This window comes from Acipenser ruthenus, chromosome 30 (genome assembly GCF_902713425.1).
Source record: "Acipenser ruthenus chromosome 30, fAciRut3.2 maternal haplotype, whole genome shotgun sequence".
In the NCBI taxonomy this organism is placed as follows: Eukaryota; Metazoa; Chordata; class Actinopteri; order Acipenseriformes; family Acipenseridae; genus Acipenser; species Acipenser ruthenus.
This window is the reverse complement of record NC_081218.1, coordinates 9,314,662-9,335,040: the sequence shown is the minus strand read 5'-3', so window position 1 is coordinate 9,335,040 and position 20,379 is coordinate 9,314,662. Positions and strand designations below refer to the sequence as shown.

The following is a 20,379-nucleotide window of genomic DNA, read 5'->3' as shown; positions in this document are numbered from 1 at the left end:
CATTTGAACTGTAACCAGCTGTAAGCTGCCTGAAGCCTGTATTTTTAATATTAACAATACATGACTGCCTAAATGCTGCCCAGCTGTGCATTCCTTTTCTGTACTGCAGAGATAGATCAGGGCCAATACAGTGTACGGGTACCCTGCCTCAAAACAGATTGCAATGCTATTGCCACTTGCAGATCTGCAACAGTGAAACAACCATGCAAGCTGTCAGTAGGATCTACTCAAATGCAACAGCATTACAGGCACATTGGAGGTTTATTTCCCCCATACAAATTGGGGTTCTCTATATCTTATTTTTTCCTTACATGAACAAATGTGTAAGGTATAGCACGGAACGATTATCATGCCACTGTTACCCCAGTGAGACAAATGCGTTTGTGTAGCATATTTATTGTTAGACGGTGAACCAACAGGGCAAAACCCAGCCAGCTCTGCATTGTGGAAAATGGAATCTTTGGCATGTACTTCAGATTGAATGAAATAAAAATCACAGCTGATACAGGGGTTGGGCAATTTGAACAGGAGCCAAAATCCAGGTTTGTGACCTGAACGTTTTGGAATTTGGGTTGGGACTCAGCACATTGGTTCTTTTAAAACACTGGGGTGTCAAGTGTAAATAATAAAAGCATATCCGGGTGTCTGAGCTCATGTGCAGAAGCGTTTTTCAGGCAGGTTGGTTTGCATTTACAGTGATACACCGAAGATGAGCACATTGTTTTCAGTGCTGATGCAGCGAAACGAAATGCAATGCAAATCCCAGGCGATGGATCATTAAAGCCTGGTACTCGTTTAGCATGCTCCCCCAGCCACTCACCTCATACACATTGAACTGGCTTTGTCCTCTGGCTAGCTCTCGGTAGCTGGTTGTAAATTCTCCAATAAAGTCATGGCTGTGATTGAGAAAAAAATCTGCATTAGCTAAGCCCTGTGGATTTATAACTGCAATGTGATGCTAACTGGAGCATTTTTACATGTATTATTTTTCAGAAAGTAAAAGTTAACAAATAATGTGAATTATAAATTCATTCTTTTACAAAGCATAAAATATATTCATTAAACATTCATTCAGGCTAATACGCTACATATGATGTTGTCCCTGGTATGGATTTAGAATATCATTGTAAATACTTTTGGCATTCATCTTACAGGAATTAATTTTGAACAAATGTTGACTTGGCGAGGTGCAGAATTCTCATCCATGCTATTGGCTCCCAAATCAAGAGAGACCCAGCAATGGTTTCTTCACCCTGAATGATTCCTAACCATTTTTAATTAGCGAATATTGACCACATACTAATTACAAAGGATCTCAAGTGCTTGTCTGTTGTTTAGTCTGTTTATTAACCCCATACCCACATTACCTAAATAATTGTGTTGCATCTGAACAGCACAGAGCTGTGGCACAGCAGGGCAATGACTGACAGAACGCAGTTATCTGTGCGCACAAGACACATTTATAATCGTATGTAATCTCAGGCTGTTAATATTCATTCATTAAGGGCAGTTTATCAAAGCGCAAGCTGCACTGCCTTGAGATATTATCCTGCCTGAGGGGAAACCGGTAATGAGTTATTCTAATCAAAAATAAATATTGCTAAACTTTCACCTCATTTATTACATGTATGTATTAGTTACTCAAATCACTTTTTCCTCAGTTAACAAGATAATGTAATCTCAGCACCTCTCATTAACAGCCCTGGCTTCTGTCAGGGAGCAGGGTTTTGAGAACCAGCACTACAAGCCCACGATGGGATTGCTAAACACTGAGGCAGTGTAGAGGCAACGCTTTGAATCTGCTTAACTAACTCAATATATCACGTAACAGATTAAAAATGCCATTCAAATGCATTCCACACAATCATTAATGAAAATGTATGGAAGCATAATTTCTAATCTGTCACTTTCATCAATAACATTAAACACTCATAGTCATAAAAGGGCTAGTGCCTTCATCGGTGTAACTTTAAACAGTCAATCATGAGTATTGTTTTCCTAGGCAGACAGAACCAATGACCAATAAGTGGCACGACCACATCTGTGTTGGTTAAGATTAGGATGTGCCCTCACCTCCCTTTCTGAGGCAGGACGCATCTTCAATTTCTCTAATATGGATGCTCGCTGCCTACAAGGATTTTACTCATTTCAAGAAACCTTCCAAACCTCCCAATGCCTCTTTAAAAACCAGCTCTCCTTTTTCATTGCTTATCTGTGTAAATCTCCCTAAGAGGACAATATCTTCAAAGGATATATGACTATATAAAAATAGCATTACTGTTTTTGGTATTGCAGTGGTATTGCAGTGTTTGCTGCTTGAAACATGAAGATCAGACTCCAGGCTTGACAGAAGTCCTGTTTTCCTCCTCCACATTCCTGAACCACACCCGGTGATTCTCATCCCATTCTCCCTGCCTCCCTCTTACCCCCCAGCTCCTGCCACACGGTGTCCTACCACTCCCTGGTACGCAAGTGGCTGATAAAACCTGCAGAGCCGATGGACTTCTGACTAGTCACTCCATTGGGACCAAAACATGAACATTTAGGCTGAAGAGCTCCCCCTCCCTGAGCTTTCCATTCCAGAAGCTATTTACAGCAGCTGCTTCTCATCTCCTCACCTCCCATCCCGGTCCCAGTCGTACACCTCCACCTTGATTGTTCTGCAAGGAAAGGGCACTGTTAATTACATAAAAAAAACATGGAAAAACCTTGAAATGCAAATATGAAAGGTTTATGTGCTAGTGCAGCACACTCACGGCAGGTAATTAAGTGTATATTGTGCCCCACAAGGAGGAGAGGCTCGTGTAGCATTTGGCACCCAGTTCTACACCTCAGCGCTTTTTCTGCAGAGTGACCGCTCCGTGATGCTGAGAAATTGAATATCTCCAGCGAGTGAGTGACTCAGCCGCTCATCCCTGAAGGACAGGGTGAGTCCAAGAGGTGTCTGGCACACTGGCTGTCAATTCAACATCTGTGTTGAACGTAATGTTAGTACAGGCACTCTCTTGAGATGGATTGCAATGATGAGGTGGGCTGTTGAACCGACCTCCTTGTGTGTGTGTGTGTGTGTGAGAGAGAGACAGTGTGTGTGTGTCTGTCTGTGTGTGCGTGTGTGTGAGAGAGAGTATGTGTGTGTGTGTGTGTGTGTGTGAGTGTGTGTGAGAGAGAGTATGTGTGTGTGTGTGTGTGTGTGAGTGTGTGTGAGAGAGAGAGAGAGAGGGGGAGAGTGTGTGTGTGTGTGTATTCAAGGGTTGCAAGCAGAGTTTCTCAGCTACACAAGACCAAAAGGATAAACTGCAGTGAATAAAAAACAACAAGCAGTAAAGTGAATGCATTCCACAGACGAAAGTGAGAATGCGTTGCACTATTATTATTCATAAGATGGATTTTGACGTTAACAAGTCCAGTGTCTCTGTAACCAAGGTAACAAAACAAAACAGCTGACATCCCAGCAACAGCATGGGGCTTCAGAAAAGGAAATAATAATATGGAGATGAGAGGAATACAGCTTGGATCTTTCGACCAAAATAACATTCAAATGTCATTTCGTAACCTGTGTTTTTCATTCTGCAAGCAAATGGGATGGAAAGCCTCACAATGCTAGGAAGTGCTTAATTTGGCAACCAGCATTTAACTAATTATTAGCTTGCAGTTGCAGCTTTACAGCAGCTGGAAGTAATTGAGAGGGTAGTTGTTGTTGTGTTTTTTTTTATTTCCTTACTTATTTCTGTCCGCTCTCGATGCACTATCAAAGGGTCAGAAACTTCAAAACACGTTTTGTTCTGTTTCATCTTCCAGTAAATACATTACAATAAAACCCACAGGGCTAGATCCTCAAACCCGTTTATTCCTGGCCGACATTCGCACAGTGATTTCACACAGGACAAAGTAAACGCTAAATTGCTACATTGAGGGTTTGCAGCAAATAGCTTTGAGAATCTAGACCATGACTCATTGAGCATGAGGTCCAGGTGACACTGCCCTTGGTATTTGGACTAAGAGAATGAGTTCCTTCTTTGGTTGTAGGAGCATCGAATTACAGAGTAAAGACATTAACTGTATACAGCCCCTTCATGAAACTGAATACAACACTTCCACTTTACCGCTGATAATCTGTTTCATTTATTTGTATTGTACAAAGCTATTGGCGTTGGATCCTCTTTATTATATACCTGTCAGATGCAATCACTCTCAAGGAGTCAGATACTTCTAAGGTTAGAATGTAAACCACAAAAGGATAAATCTCCCCTGACATTTCTTCAAACTCCAGTCTGTAATTGAATCTGACAGCAAGCCCATCCTTACATTTCCATCCATTTGTGGTGATGAGGTGAATCAAATCAAGTAGAATCCTCCTGTCTGCCACAAGCCTGCTAAGCCCTCCTGGTGCCCAGGGCAACATCTTGTTAAAAAGATAATCTGGCGTGTTTGACTTCATCAAAACTTGACTCATTTTCCTTTCTTTCTTTTTCAGCTCAGCCGTGGTCAAGTACTATACTCTGCCATTTGTTGCTGAAAAGAACTGCTCATTGTGGGATGTGTCATAAAATCATAATGACCATGCTAATTATTCTTTACTGTGCATGGATAAAGGCAGTATCACACTGAGCTGTAGTTAAGCTTTACTTTAAGACCCATTGATAACAATGTAATCGTTGGGCTCCTAAATGGCGCATCCAGTAAAAAGCACTCGCGTAGAGTGCAGGATGCGCCCGATAGTCTGGACGTCGCCAGTTCGAATCCAGGCTATTCCTTTGCCGACCAAGGACGGGAGCTCCCAGGGGACGGTGTACAATTGGCCGAGCACCGCCCGGGGGGAAGGGGGGTTAGGTCGGCCAGGATTTCCTCGGCTCACTGCGCACCAGCGACCCCTGTGGTCTGGCCGGGCGCCTGCGGGCTTGCCTGTAAGCTGCCCATGGCTGCGTTGTCCTCCGACGCTGTAGCTCTGGGTGGCTGCATGGTGAGTATGTAGTGTGTAAAAAAGCGGTCGGCTGATGGCACACGCTTCGGAGGACAGCATGTGTTCGTCTTCGCCCCTCTCGAGTCAGCACGGGGGGTGGTAGCGGTGAGCTGAGCTAAAAATAATTATTGGACACTACTAAATTGGGGAGAAAATAACATTTAAAAATTAAAAAAAAAAAAATGTAATCGTTGATAGATGCAATGGTAGCCATATCAGTCCAGAGATGATAGACAAAGAGAAGGAGATCCCGTTTATTGGACTAACTAAACAATAATTAATTACAAGCTTTCAAGACCTCATGTTTACATTCAAAGGTGGCATCAGAACTTTAACAAAAAGAAAATATTTTGAATCACTACAATTCCAATGTAAGGAAAAAAGCTGTGTGTATATATATATATATCTCAGATGGAAAAACTGTTTAATTATTTATTATAAAAATATAATAAAAGTGAAAGCATGGTCAACCATTGGTGAGCAACATATTATTAAACATGTCAAACCAGGAGAAACTATGGTAAATGCACAGTACAACTATGGGGTAAATATCAAATATACATATGGACCCAGATGATTCTCTAAAGGGTTAATGGACATGCCTCACCTGTCATAGTCCCCATTGCAGAGGGCCCGGACTGGGATTGCAAACGCTTGCCACACTGGATTCAGGGTATTCTTCACCACTTCCGTTTTGTGACAGATTGTAAACCTTGAAAAAGAACACAGAAAAGTATGGCGTCTCAGCGGCTGCATGATGGCTGAAGTAATGACGGCGGAGCCAGCTGGCAGAGAGACACGTGCTAGAGCAAGATGAAAGGGCTGCCATTCCAGACGACTTCTTGAGTGCGAGACACTTAGAAACAGATTCTCAGATACGTTGAGGTTTCAGTATAAAAAAGGGGGGCACCAGCAGTTCTGCAGTTGCTCCACAAGCTTACAACATAAGGAGAACATATCGAAGAATGTTTAAATACAGCATTGCACGATCCCACGTGCTGCTACAACTGTTGAAGTACAGCATTGCACGCCCCCACGTGCTGCTATGTTGAAGTACAGCATTGCACGCCCCCACGTGCTGCTACAACTGTTGAAGTACAGCATTGCACGCCCCCACGTGCTGCTACAACTGTTTAAATAAATGTACCTGTAATTTTTTCTTTTCATTGTTAAATCATGACAGCTTTTTACACTTATAACTTTAAACTCTGTTTCAAAGCTCTTTTCCAAACGTCCGCTCTAGTGCACTGCTAGTGTAAGGATTAGTGCCCACCTTGTCAAATAGGTAACACAGCAATAATGATCCATGATGTGGTACAGAACAGAAGAGCCAGAGCACTTGTTGTTATGGCTTTTTTTTTTTTTTTTTTTAAACACTCTTCCTGCAGTGATTTAGAGCAGTGGTTCTCAATCCTGGTCGTCAGGGATCCCTGTGTCTTCTGGTTTTAATTTTTTGACTGAGCTCTCAATTACTTATCTAAACCCTTAATTGAACTAATAATTAGCTTAATTAGGGCTTTTTAATTGTGTTCTTCTCTTAAACAGTTTGAGATTTCAGCTCAACTATAAAATGTTATAAGTAACTTGAGATCTGTAAATTTTTAGAGCTGAGAATAATTAAAAAGGCCTAATTAAGCTACTTGTTAGTTCAATTAAGGGCTTAGTCAAGTAAATGAGAGCTCAGTTGGAATGAAAACCAAAAGACATAGGAGTCCCCAAGGACCAGGATTGAGAACCACTGATTTAGAGGACAGATCTCAAACCCCAGTGCGCTAGAAAGGACATTTTGAAAAGAGCTTTGAAACAGACTTTAAAGTTCTAAGTGTAAAAAGTTGTCCAGATGTTAACAATGAAAATAAATTACAGGTACATTAATTTAAACAGTTGTAGCCACAGGTGGGGTTTTAGAACACTATATTTTTCGGAAACCCCGCTATTTACTCTAAACTAAATAATGTAATAAAATAAATAAATTAAAACTCTTCAGGAGCAAGTCATTGTTATCTACTAAATAAACCCTGTTGACATATTAAAGGATTAAAAAAAACCTCTAAATCTGGCAATTTTTGTAAAATAAAAAACAAAAAGGAACAAGAGTATCCCTGTGGACAACTATAACGAGACTCTGATGCAGTACTGTCTGTCTTTGCAGGTATGGGAAACCACTTAGAATAGTCAGCACGATCTCAGAATATCTCCTTCGTGTCTGAAAATAATTAGCTTTGATAAAGTAGTGAAGGGCCTAGCACTAACAAAGCCGTGGTGCATTATCATTTTAACAGGACGAGCATACAGCTGCACCCCTTTCAACTGGGTCCCCAGGTCCCCTGAGCACCCTAGAGAAAGAGGGTCTCTGCAGAAACAATGACAAGAAACATTGACATGCAGTGTATGGAACATGGCAGACTGTTAGCAATTTATTTTCGGACTTGGAAACTGTTCAAAGTTGCCGAATTCTAATCAGGTCATATGTTGTGCTGGAAGTGGAGTGTGTGGACTCATTGTGCGGGGACGAGGAGGCTGGAAGCAGGCTGCTGAACATCTGTTACAATACTGAAGGTATTGCTGAGCGTACAACAAGAGCTCTGATTAGCGATCTCTGTGGGACCGCCGGTTGTTTAGGGGATGCATGCAAAGTCTTTCTCCTTGCTTTTACAGCTTTTAGTTTTGTGCCAGATTGCGGTCTAGGAACTGGGGTGCTTATAGAGCAAAACTGGGGTGATTATTCACAGTATTACACAGAATACAAATAATCACACACAGGGTATCAGGGCTTGCACTTGTGAGAAGGGCCCATGTCTGATATGATCTACAATGAAGGGTCCATGTCTGATATGATCTACAATGAAGGGTCCATGTCTGATATGATCTACAATGAAGGGTCCATGTCTGATATGATCTACAATGAAGGGTCCATGTCTGATATGGGCTTCGATATTGACACTGAATTAAAAGGTTTCTGCTGTGCTAGTGAGCTGGAGTCTGAAATGGCCATTTACCGGCGAGGGCTGTGAATATCTGAATTGCTGCATCTCCCACGACAATGCAGAGCTTGCTATTCATTCGCTTCTGAAACAGCTGTTAACATTATAAACAGCAGAGATTTTAAATGCAAAAGGAACTGCAAACTTACGTTCCATCTTCATTACTTCTGTAAAAGACCATGAACGGGTCTGACTTCCCAAAGAAATCCTTCTTGTCCAGCTTGTTGGCACAGAACTGCATAGTCGCACTGTCCTGCAAGAGAAAAGAGAGATCGAGCTTATTCATCTGAAACCATCGAAGAGAGCTGAAGACAGGAGGTACCTTGATCCTGTGTAAGAAACAAGTTTTCATTACACCCTCCCCTGGGTAATGCAACAGCCAATGCACTGATCTGACCATGTGTGAAAAGCTGCCCCAAGTCACATTTCTTATAATATTTCAGTATGAGATCCAACTTCTTCTCTGGGCCCTGCTGGCTAGATTACTACATTAGCAGGTACAGTGCCTGCACTGTTAATCATCCATATCTCCCTCTGCTTCAGGCAGCACAGCACGCATCGTGGGTGTCCCAGCAATACCCCACAGTCGCCTAAGGCAGGAAACTTCATTCATCCTAATGGAATGTATTTGAAGGACATTAAAAGAGCTAATTTCCATTATTTCAAATGTTTTGATGCACTGGAGAATCACCAGCAGTGTCTTACCAATAGACTCAAAGGTGTATTCTATCACTGAGTAGCTGGAATGCAGTGAGGGAGGGGGAGGCTGTGTGGGTCAGGGGCTCTGTAGTAAAACAATTACCACACGCTGTTGAACTACGCTGCCCCAATCCACAAACAGGGCAGGGCCATGCATTTGACAGCCAGCGTTAAAACCTCAGGTTTGTCTTAGGGTACTGTATGAGAGCCAGGGACTTATTATATATGAAAATACACAGAGACATTGGGTCACATATCTGCTGTTTTCCTTATGTGTATTAGACAGGCCTTAGTTTTGTAATATTGTTATTATTTAAAGATCCAGACCAAAGCTCCACAAATGTGTAATAACCTTCGAATTCTTTTTTGTGTTTCATTCAAATCATTATCAGTGAGCACTTCATTAGTGCTGTGCTTTATTTTATTCCGTTACACTCAAGTGAGGAGAAAGAAATATTTGAGACTGAAATGCATGTGATTGGAGTTCAGTGGAGGGGGGAGTCTTGGATAGTGGAGCAGGAGAATGTGTTTTAACATTACTCTTCCTAAAAGGTCTCAATAATGAGCAGTCCAAGGATCATTGGGCTAATTTTCTAATAGACAATGTAAATGAGGAGCCTAAAATAAGGTGTACCGAGGGCTACATTCCCAGGGCTCTTTACTCCAAATCTTCATTTGCACAGATTTGTTGGATATAAATGAACACTTTATTAAAATTGCAGCAAAATGTAAATCCGTCCTACCTGTTGTAGAGTGTTTAGACAATGGCAGGGCATCACCACGCCTGTAACAGAAGCTCTGTGATGCAATGCTCATTTCGAAATGGCAGGGCATCACCACGCTGTAACAGAAGCTCTGTGATGCAATGCTCATTTCGAAATGGCAGGGCATCGCCACGCCTGTAACAGAAGCTCTGTGATGCAGTGCTCATTTCGAAATGGCAGGGCATCACCACGCCTGTAACAGAAGCTCTGTGATGCAATGCTCATTTAGACAATGGCAGGGCATCACCACGCCTGTAACAGAAGCTCTGTGATGCAATGCTCATTTCGAAATGGCAGGGCATCACCACGCTGTAACAGAAGCTCTGTGATGCAATGCTCATTTCGAAATGGCAGGGCATCGCCACGCCTGTAACAGAAGCTCTGTGATGCAATGCTCATTTCGAAATGGCAGGGCATCACCACGCTGTAACAGAAGCTCTGTGATGCAATGCTCATTTCGAAATGGCAGGGCATCGCCACGCCTGTAACAGAAGCTCTGTGATGCAATGCTCATTTCGAAATGGTAGGGCATCGCCACGCCTGTAACAGAAGCTCTGTGATGCAATGCTCATTTAGACAATGGCAGGGCATCGCCACGCCTGTAACAGAAGCTCTGTGATGCAATGCTCATTTCGAAATGGCAGGGCATCGCCACGCCTGTAACAGAAGCTCTGTGATGCAATGCTCATTTAGACAATGGCAGGGCATCGCCACGCCTGTAACAGAAGCTCTGTGATGCAATGCTCATTTCGAAATGGCAGGGCATCACCACGCTGTAACAGAAGCTCTGTGATGCAATGCTCATTTCGAAATGGCAGGGCATCGCCACGCCTGTAACAGAAGCTCTGTGATGCAGTGCTCATTTCGAAATGGCAGGGCATCACCACGCCTGTAACAGAAGCTCTGTGATGCAATGCTCATTTCGAAATGGTAGGGCATCGCCACGCCTGTAACAGAAGCTCTGTGATGCAATGCTCATTTCGAAATGGCAGGGCATCACCACGCCTGTAACAGAAGCTCTGTGATGCAATGCTCATTTCGAAATGGCAGGGCATCGCCACGCCTGTAACAGAAGCTCTGTGATGCAATGCTCATTTCGAAATGGCAGGGCATCACCACGCCTGTAACAGAAGCTCTGTGATGCAATGCTCATTTCGAAATGGTAGGGCATCGCCACGCCTGTAACAGAAGCTCTGTGATGCAATGCTCATTTCGAAATGGCAGGGCATCACCACGCCTGTAACAGAAGCTCTGTGATGCAATGCTCATTTCGAAATGGCAGGGCATCGCCACGCCTGTAACAGAAGCTCTGTGATGCAATGCTCATTTCGAAATGGCAGGGCATCACCACGCCTGTAACAGAAGCTCTGTGATGCAATGCTCATTTCGAAATGGCAGGGCATCGCCACGCCTGTAACAGAAGCTCTGTGGTGCAATGCTCATTTAGACAATGGCAGGGCATCGCCACGCTGTAACAGAAGCTCTGTGATGCAATGCTCATTTAGACAATGGCAGGGCATCACCACGCCTGTAACAGAAGCTCTGTGATGCAATGCTCATTTAGACAATGGCAGGGCATCACCACGCTGTAACAGAAGCTCTGTGATGCAATGCTCATTTAGACAATGGCAGGGCATCACCACGTTGTAACAGAAGCTCTGTGATGCAATGCTCATTTCGAAATGGGAGGGCATCACCACGCCTGTAACAGAAGCTCTGTGATGCAATGCTCATTTCGAAATGGCAGGGCATCGCCACGCCTGTAACAGAAGCTCTGTGATGCAATGCTCATTTAGACAATGGCAGGGCATCACCACGCTGTAACAGAAGCTCTGTGATGCAATGCTCATTTAGACAATGGCAGGGCATCGCCACGCTGTAACAGAAGCTCTGTGATGCAATGCTCATTTAGACAATGGCAGGGCATCACCACGCCTGTAACAGAAGCTCTGTGATGCAATGGTCATTTAGACAATGGCAGGGCATCGCCACGCCTGTAACAGAAGCTCTGTGATGCAATGCTCATTTAGACAATGGCAGGGCATCGCCACGCTGTAACAGAAGCTCTGTGATGCAATGCTCATTTAGACAATGGCAGGGCATCACCACGCTGTAACAGAAGCTCTGTGATGCAATGCTCATTTAGACAATGGCGGGGGGGGGGGGCAACTTCATGCGCAGGGTCTCCCTACTCCAGCATCAATGCCAATCTTTAATGATCTCATACTGAACAACACAACTGTCTGCATTGGCATTTAACCATTGCACCAGAGCCTGACTGCCATATTTCACAAAATAACAACTTTGGAAAAATGGCCACAGTGGAATGAATTGGATCCTGGACATGATTACTGAAACGTGACCTAACCTGATAATTGTACTGGTAGCCATGACCGCGTTGGAATCTGTCATGTCTCAGAATATCAAATATCAAATACCAACGAATTCAATACAGTAATTCTGCAGCTCTTATAAAGCAATTCACTGGAAATGCACACTGTTTGAAATTAGCATTGGCTTTAATTGTGAAAGCAGACAGACAGGCAGGAAGGCTGCAGGAGGCAATGCCATCACACATGACTTTACAGCCAACAGCTACTTCCTGAAGCTCTGCTCCACCCTAATTCAATTACACTGCTCTGAGCCCCTCTCCCAGCAGCCTACCCCCACTCCTCAGCTGCACTGTCAAGGCAGAGCCACAGGAGGTGTGACGGCATGCGAGGAGAGTGCCTGCCTACTACCCCCTCCATCACAGCACTTAGCCTGAATCCTTGAACCTGTGAATCTGCTGCTGGTTGGAAATAACCCCCCTGCTTCATTAAACTCTAGCACTGGCAGCATGCAGTTAAGTCTCGTACTGCTGTGATTTCCTTTACTGATTCACAGGCTGGAGTGATGTGATAAAGGACGCCGCTGGATTTCTGCAGCTCCCATTCTCTCCCATTGTGTCACATACAGAATGTAACCCTTTCATCCCGATTGAGATGTTCCTGTTTTTAAAATTGGGATAGTAGCTACTCACACAGATCCTGTTTATTTATCTATCCATCCGTCCGTCCATCCGTCTGTCTGTCTGTTGATATTTGTTTAACCTGCCCCTACAGTATTTTATGCTCGCCAACCTCTTGCAATTATATATTTTAATAGCTTGTGATTTTCATTTTCACGTTCTATTCACTGAAGGAGATAACATCGAATTGCAAAGGGAGAGGAGAGAATCTCATCAGCTTGATATCTGCACACACACATGCATGAGGTGAAAAGCCATTTGAATGATTTGTTATTTTAATGTTTTTTTTTTTATTGATCCTGATGAGCAATAAGTTAAATACATGAAAAGTAATAAATGCAATCAGTGCAGGCTGGAGCCAGCTGTGCCTGCCTCTCTGCTTGTGTATACTCCAGGGCTCGCGGAGAAAAAATAAAGGACTGGAGGCAAGTCTTTTCCGGCAGTGGTTTGAGGTAAAGAGACCACCGAAAATGATAGGTATTAGAGATATTTAAATATAGAATGAAATGACTTCTTATAAAACAGTTTTATCAGGCGTGAGAAGTTGTATCCAACGTGGTTGAGTACCTAAACCAAATGGGAAGTTACCGATATTTACTGTATTTTATTTATAGTGAATTTTGCCAGTTGGATCAAACTACAAACGCAGTAACAATTTATCTGTTTATCAACTGTGATTAGACTGCAAACGTAATTTACAGGGAAATTGTGTGATTATGTTTGTAATGCTGTAAGCTGACTGACAGCTCATTCGAGAGATAACACCCCTACAGAAAGTGGAGTAGTCCACCATTTGCGGAACATGACTAGAGCTCAGCACAGGCTGCAGACAATTTAAGCTGGGACAGTAACAGGAGAAGGCTTTGCACTCCATTAACAGTGGCCTGCAGAGTCCTAGTTTGTTTGTAGAGTGAGATAATATATTCCAATTGGACCCAATGCATTTGAACACGTTTAGATGGACCGGGGCATGATGAATTCCTGTTTACAGAACAGTCCTGTTTGTGACGCCCGGGTGGTTTTATTCCGATCTTTTGCTTTCTATTGCCCCAGGTTGTTGATAAACTGTGTAATTGTTGCCTGACTACAATTGGTAACAGTGACCCTAAAGTGTTAATAATGTGCTAATGGTGTTTCATAGTCCTCAGCAAGCCAGCGAGGGGGCTATTTCAATATTCTCTCATCTGAAGCCCATCTGAAGCAGGGGACTGCTCTTAGTGTAATTACCTGGAGCTAATACCTTTTGTTTCCAGAGATTAATTCTGCCATATATACTATACCATCTTGCTATACGATGTATCATTACAAAAAAAAATTGGAGCACCTTCCAGACATCTACATGTGCGATTTTTAGCCTTGCCTTTAGGCTCTACGTTCACCTATTTGTACAAAAATACCCATTTCTCCTTTTCTGAAATCACCTACACATCTCTGCATCCATGACAGCAGCCCTGCAAGCACCACCGTAGCAAGGTGTCCAATCTACATTAAAGAAGATAAATGAGACCCCGTTCACACTACTGGGCTGGCCGGGTGTGTCCAATCTACATTAAAGAAGATAAATGAGACCCCGTTCACACTACTGGACTGGCCGGGTGTGTCCAATCTACATTAAAGAAGATAAATGAGACCCCGTTCACACTACTGGTCTGGCCGGGTGTGTCCAATCTACATTAAAGAAGATAAATGAGACCCCGTTCACACTACTGGGCTGGCCGGGTGTGTCCAATCTACATTAAAGAAGATAAATGAGACCCCGTTCACACTACTGGGCTGGCCGGGTGTGTCCAATCTACATTAAAGAAGATAAATGAGACCCCGTTCACACTACTGGGCTGGCCTTAATATGTGTGGATGAGAATAGTATTTTATGTGCGTGTAAAAGCAAGCAGCTAAAAGAAATGATGGGCATTTTAATGTAAAGACGCACACTTCTGTAGCTGTGTATATCGTTGCGTGCAAAATTAACAATGGTGGCTGAATATGCCAGTCGCCAGCATTATTGATCATTATTGAGATCCACAATCCTGCAGTTTTTATATTTATCGCTTAGTTACTAAATAACAGGAAGAAAAGGCAATTGTGACAAATGAAGCTTAATTGTGAATGCGCTACAGCTCATATATTATGTGAAAGAAACAACCTGAACGTTAACCCGCTAGATTTTTTTTAATTTAATATTTTTATAATTAAACTTGAATGATGCAGAAATAATTACCATTCAATACTGATCCACTGCCGTCTTGGCTAGCAGAGCATTCGCCTTTCTATTTACCTTTCACGAGTATGGGAGGGTCTTCTGAGCTACGTAACCACATTGGTCATGTGAGACGAAAAGGAAGCACTAAGTCTGCTTTGCATTCATATCATCAATTAATTAATTAATTAAAAGTTGCTGCTGCTTCCTGGTACCAAATCACTTCCTGTGTTGCAGTTTAAACTCAAATCCAATGATCTAGCTTCAATTAGACCATGTGACCTTCAGCAAAAGTACCAAGATGAAGCAATCTATTTATAGGGCTGTAATTGAAATAATTGAATAAGGGGCTTCATTTGAAATCTCAATACCCTGAATTAAATAAAAGAAGAAGAACCAAAAGACTCTCAGGACAATTAAAGGGGGAGCAGCAAAACAAAGATAATTATTAAGAATTGTTAGTACTGCTTTAAAGAGGGGGGAGTCTCTTGAAATACTTTAATACTATAAGAACTAGAAGCATCCAGCATATCTAATTTGAAATCATTTTACAAAGCAGATCTGCGTGGGCTCCAGTGTCAAAGTGGAATCTACAATAAAATCCTGAATCTAAATTTGGCAATACAGTCTCCAGGAGAGATGCAGAGCCACCTGTGGGGAGGTGTAAAAAGATCAATGGTTCCTTCCACATCAAGGAGGACACGTTGGCACCTGTGCAATTAGGGCACGCGTCTGGAAAAGGAGGAGTCTTTTATTCCACCACCATTCAATTAAATAAGCTATACATCTGAGTAAAAAAGCTGGACCCCAAAGGCCACTGAATGTAATGTGAAGTGAAGGCTTCATTAGCCTCTATTGATGGTTAGTGAATCTTCTCAGGAGCAATTTAAGAGTATAATTGTTGTTTATGTTTCATTGCTATTGGTTACTTTGTACAGAAACTTTTTTGTGTGTTGTGCTTTTGGCACACATTTGAGCACACACGCTTTTTCAAGCTTAGTAATTGCGGTAGACAGTATATATTATTTTGTATTAGTTTAAAAATTGAACCTTTGTGTGGCCTCAAGGGCTAAATACATATTTATTACCAGCGCCCTTCGCTTAATTTAAACTGTATATGCTGAACTACATTCAGATACATCAGACTTTGTTACATTAGTAACATAGCCATCATGGATATTGAAACAATGTTGAAACAAACTATTTCTATTACTTTGTACAAAAGATCAGCGTGCAGATATGGCTGCGTGAAGGCTGATTGATCCTCGTGCAGATATTGCTGTGTGAAGGTGATTGATCCGAATGCAGATATGGCTGTGTGAAGGCTGATTGATCCTCGTGCAGATATGGCTGTGTGAAGGCTGATTGATCCTCATGCAGATATTGCTGTGTGAAGGTGATTGATCCTCATGCAGATATGGCTGTGTGAAGGCTGATTGATCCTTGTGCAGATATGGCTGTGTGAAGGCTGATTGATCCTCGTGCAGATATGGCTGTGTGAAGGCTGATTGATCCTTGTGCAGATATGGCTGTGTGAAGGCTGATTGATCCTCATGCAGATATGGCTGTGTGAAGGCTGATTGATCCTCATGCAGATATGGCTGTGTGAAGGCTGATTGATCCTTGTGCAGATATGGCTGTGTGAAGGCTGATTGATCCTCATGCAGATATGGCTGTGTGAGGGCTGATTGATCCTCATGCAGATATGGATGTGTGAAGGCTGATTGATCCTTGTGCAGATATGGCTGTGTGAAGGCTGATTGATCCTCATGCAGATATGGCTGTGTGAAGGCTGATTGATCCTCATGCAGATATGGCTGTGTGAAGGCTGATTGATCCTTGTGCAGATATGGCTGTGTGAAGGCTGATTGATCCTCATGCAGATATGGCTGTGTGAAGGCTGATTGATCCTCATGCAGATATGGATGTGTGAAGGCTGATTGATCCTCATGCAGATATGGCTGCGTGAAGGCTGATTGATCCTCGTGCAGATATGGCTGTGTGAATGCTGATTGATCCTTGTGCAGATATGGCTGTGTGAATGCTGATTGATCCTTGTGCAGATATGGCTGTGTGAAGGCTGATTGATCCTCGTGCAGATATCGCTGCGCGAAGGCTTCCAATGATTTCCACTGTGCTTTTACAAAGGTTTTAATGGCTTTTGTAATTGCAGATAGAAAGAAGGATACTGAAGAAACATTACCTTTTTTATTATGTACTACTGCCAATTAGCACTTAAAACATAATGAGTTCACTTTACTGCTTGGTGTTTTTTATTCACTGCAGTTTATCCTTTTGGTCTTGTGTAGCTGAGAAACTCTGCTTGCAACCCTTGAATTCACACACACACTCTCTCCCTGTTTCTCTCTCACACACAGACACACACACACGCACACACACACACATACACACAGACACACACACACAGACAGACAGACAGACAGACTCTCCCTCTCTCTCTCTCTCTCTCTCTCACACACACACACTCTCCCTCTCTCTCTCTCTCACACACACACACACAGTGCTTTGATTGAAATGACATCTGTTCCACAGGAGGAGCAGTTGTGACATTTCCAGAACACTTTCCTCACAGCGCTTCATTACTGTCTGCCGCACCCCCCTCTGCTTTGTAACAGTTCTAGGCAGGCAAGCAAAGGGCTGAAGCAGAGCCACCATGAACGCACTGAAATTAAAAAGAACGGTCACCTCTGCCAGAGTGACAACCTGGAATTGCAAGCAAGCAAAGCAGCTTCTTAAATGCCTTTTCGCTTGCTGAAGCTAAAGGAAATGCCTCAAATGTGTTACTATAGATTTTGGAATCAGATCCCCTCAACCTCTGATCCCAGATGCATGTGACAGGTATTGTAAATTGTTCAAGTTAATTATGTACTGGGTGCTGTATAATCCCTTCAAGGCTCGTGGCCATGTATTTAAAAAGTACTTAGCTTCAAATTACATTCTCAGTGGTTTTTAATTAACAGTAAAGTCCAAAACATGTTGCTTATATCACACACCGACTATTTTATATAATTACCAGTATTTCCTTTTGGGGGTGCCACCTCCGGGACCTCAATCTCCCAAATATCCCAATATTGTTCACGATTGATGCAAGCAGAGGTGCAACAACCGTAATAATAGATCATAGATCAAAATTCCAATCCTTCTTATTTATTATTTAAAAAGAACAAAGTAAAAAACAGAGCAACGTTTCTGACGGCCGTCATCATGTTTATATAAGTCAGTGTTAAAGTGCTTTGACAAAGAGTACAGGAGCTTCAGGTCTCGTGGCCGGCTGTAGACATATGTAATCCAGACTAGCTTTGATTACCCAGCACAAGCGTACTTATATTAGCTTGACCCTTTATACAAGTTTCCCATGGTAAAAGCATACTGCAACAAAGTGTAATAAACTATTGTTAAGCATGGTAAAGCACAGAGAGATATGTTGAAGCATAAAAAACAAAAACAACTAAACCTTGCACAGTAGAACCATGGGGAAAGCATATGAACACTGCTACATGACCACACAGTGGTGAACCTTTTCAAATGGAATGTCACCTCTAACTGGAATGACCCAGAAGCCAGCACCACAGGGTAAATAAACCAATAAGAGAAATATAACTGGTGTGAACAGCGTGGTGAACCATCAGCAAGCGACAGCAACAGGGTAACCCTTTACAGCTGACAGCCACACCTAACAAGGCAGTATCACAGAAAAGGATCAAAGAGCATGCAATCCAATCCTCTGAGAAATGCAAACACAACACGGGTACTTACTCTGCAGTTGCCAAGCTCTTCTGCAGATAAAATCACCGTCCCGCATTTCTTCCCTGGGATCCCACTGAAAAATAATAATAACAGTTAGTGCCGAATATTAACATGCAGGTACATTATATTTAGCACACACAAGCTTGTGCTTGGAAAACAATCAAAGACGGAGTGACTTTAAATATGGAAGTTTAGGTATACAGTATATATACCTTGCTTTCCTGGGAATGGTCACTGTATTGTACCAGTTTCTAATACCTTTAGAGTCATGACTGTGTCCTGTTCATTTTCCATACAGCGCTGAAACTAAACACACTATCACTTTAATTTAATGTTCCACTATTCGACATTTATAACTAACCAATCTACTGTCAGACCTGCATTAATCACAAATTACAAAATAATTTGAGTCCAATAACTCACCAATGACTTAATTAATAATTTATGACTAATAGCTTAGAGGGCATTTTTGTAACAGTTTGCAACTATTTGTTTAATAACGAGTCACTGGTGAGGCATTGGAGTCTACAGTTAGTAACTCATGCTTCATACATGCCTAATGGTGGATTGGTAAAGTAATGTGACTCACACAAGCACCTCAAAGCTTTCTACTCCTTTCCTATAAAGAATGACAAAAACAGAAACTAAACAAACTGGCTTTTTAAAAGTTGTTTCACTGCTCACTCTGAAGGGGTTCTCAATCCTGGTCCTCTGGGACCCCTGTGTCTGCTGGTTTTCATTCCAACTGAGCTCTCAATTACTTAACTAAACCCTTAATTGAACTAACAAATTAGCTTAATTAGGCCTTTTTAATTGTTTTCTGCTTTTAAACAGTTGCAGATTTCAGCTATAAAATGTTATGAGTAACTTGAAATCTGCAACTTTTTAGGAGCTGAGAACAATTAAAACGGCCTAATTAAGCTACTTGTTAGTTCAATTAAGGGTTTACTTAAGTAATTCAGAGCTCAGTTGGAATGAAAACCAGCAGACACAGGGGTCCCCGAGGACCAGGATTGAGAACCGCTCTAGTGGAGTCTAGCGAGCGAGGCAGCATGGGACAAACCCTTCCACTCCAGGTGGGCTGCCACTGTTTCATTCCAGTGAGCTCTGCACCGCGCTGCCCTGGAGAGAAGCACTTATAACAACTGGTGAGCAGTTTCTTCAATCTGCTCATCCATGTGATAGTCCCTGTAATACATGTCTGGTTGATACCAGGGACGCGGGAAGTGGGGGTGCTGGGGGTGCGGCCACACCCCCACATGCCCAGGGAGGGGTGAGGTGGCAGTGCGGACGTACCGGCAACTTTTCTCGTTAACTTCAGTTTATGAATGAACATTTGCACTGCCTCCAAAAAAGTCATTAAACAACTCTTTCAACCAATTAGTATTGCCGTGTCGGTGCTGGCACTTAGTGTTTCAACCAATTAGCACTAAGCATTGCTATGTGTGGGCGGGCGTTCGTTGTTTCAACCTATCACTGATAGTATCAGCACCAACCACTGTCACGCAAGACAGTGTTTACTTTACGGGTCCTGACCTAGAGGCTAATTTAGCTATGGAACTGGGCTTAATAATGTCGGATGGCAAAACATTAAAAATAAATCTGTAACTTCCAGAACCACATTTAAAACAGTTGAGAATAAAGGATATTTAACTGTTAACATATGTCAATATCTTTCTCAATAAACAAACCATTTGATGTTTTCACTAAGAACTTAAGAAACGACATTCATCGTTAATGAAGGCAGATTAACAAGGTAAGCTTACGTCTATTGTAATGGATGTATAACAGCATGACAAACTGCCCTTTGCATTTTGATCCTCTAATAATAAATAGTTTTCCCATTGACCATTGTTGATCGTTGATTTGAAAGTATTGTAATTGACTGCAAGAGAATGGGGGAGTTCCAAAATACGTGTTCTGCATCTTTGTTAATTCTATATTCTTGCTATTTGTTAAGTTTAACAAGCCGTGTGTATCCAGACAGAATATCTGTA

At 42.4% G+C, this 20,379-nt stretch overlaps 1 protein-coding gene across 2 annotated transcripts in view; it reads right to left on the bottom strand.

Annotated features, from left to right (window-relative positions):
- LOC117964436 (copine-8-like) overlaps positions 1-20,379 on the bottom strand; it is a 148,727-nt gene that overhangs the window by 42,757 nt on the left and 85,591 nt on the right. For both annotated transcript variants that reach the window (XM_059004783.1, XM_059004784.1), the window contains 5 exons: positions 18,392-18,455; positions 8,094-8,197; positions 5,568-5,672; positions 2,619-2,660; positions 821-896 (listed from right to left, as the gene is read on the bottom strand). In XM_059004783.1, the coding sequence (XP_058860766.1) occupies positions 821-896; positions 2,619-2,660; positions 5,568-5,672; positions 8,094-8,197; positions 18,392-18,455 (391 nt within the window). The remainder of the gene's footprint in view (positions 1-820; positions 897-2,618; positions 2,661-5,567; positions 5,673-8,093; positions 8,198-18,391; positions 18,456-20,379) is intronic.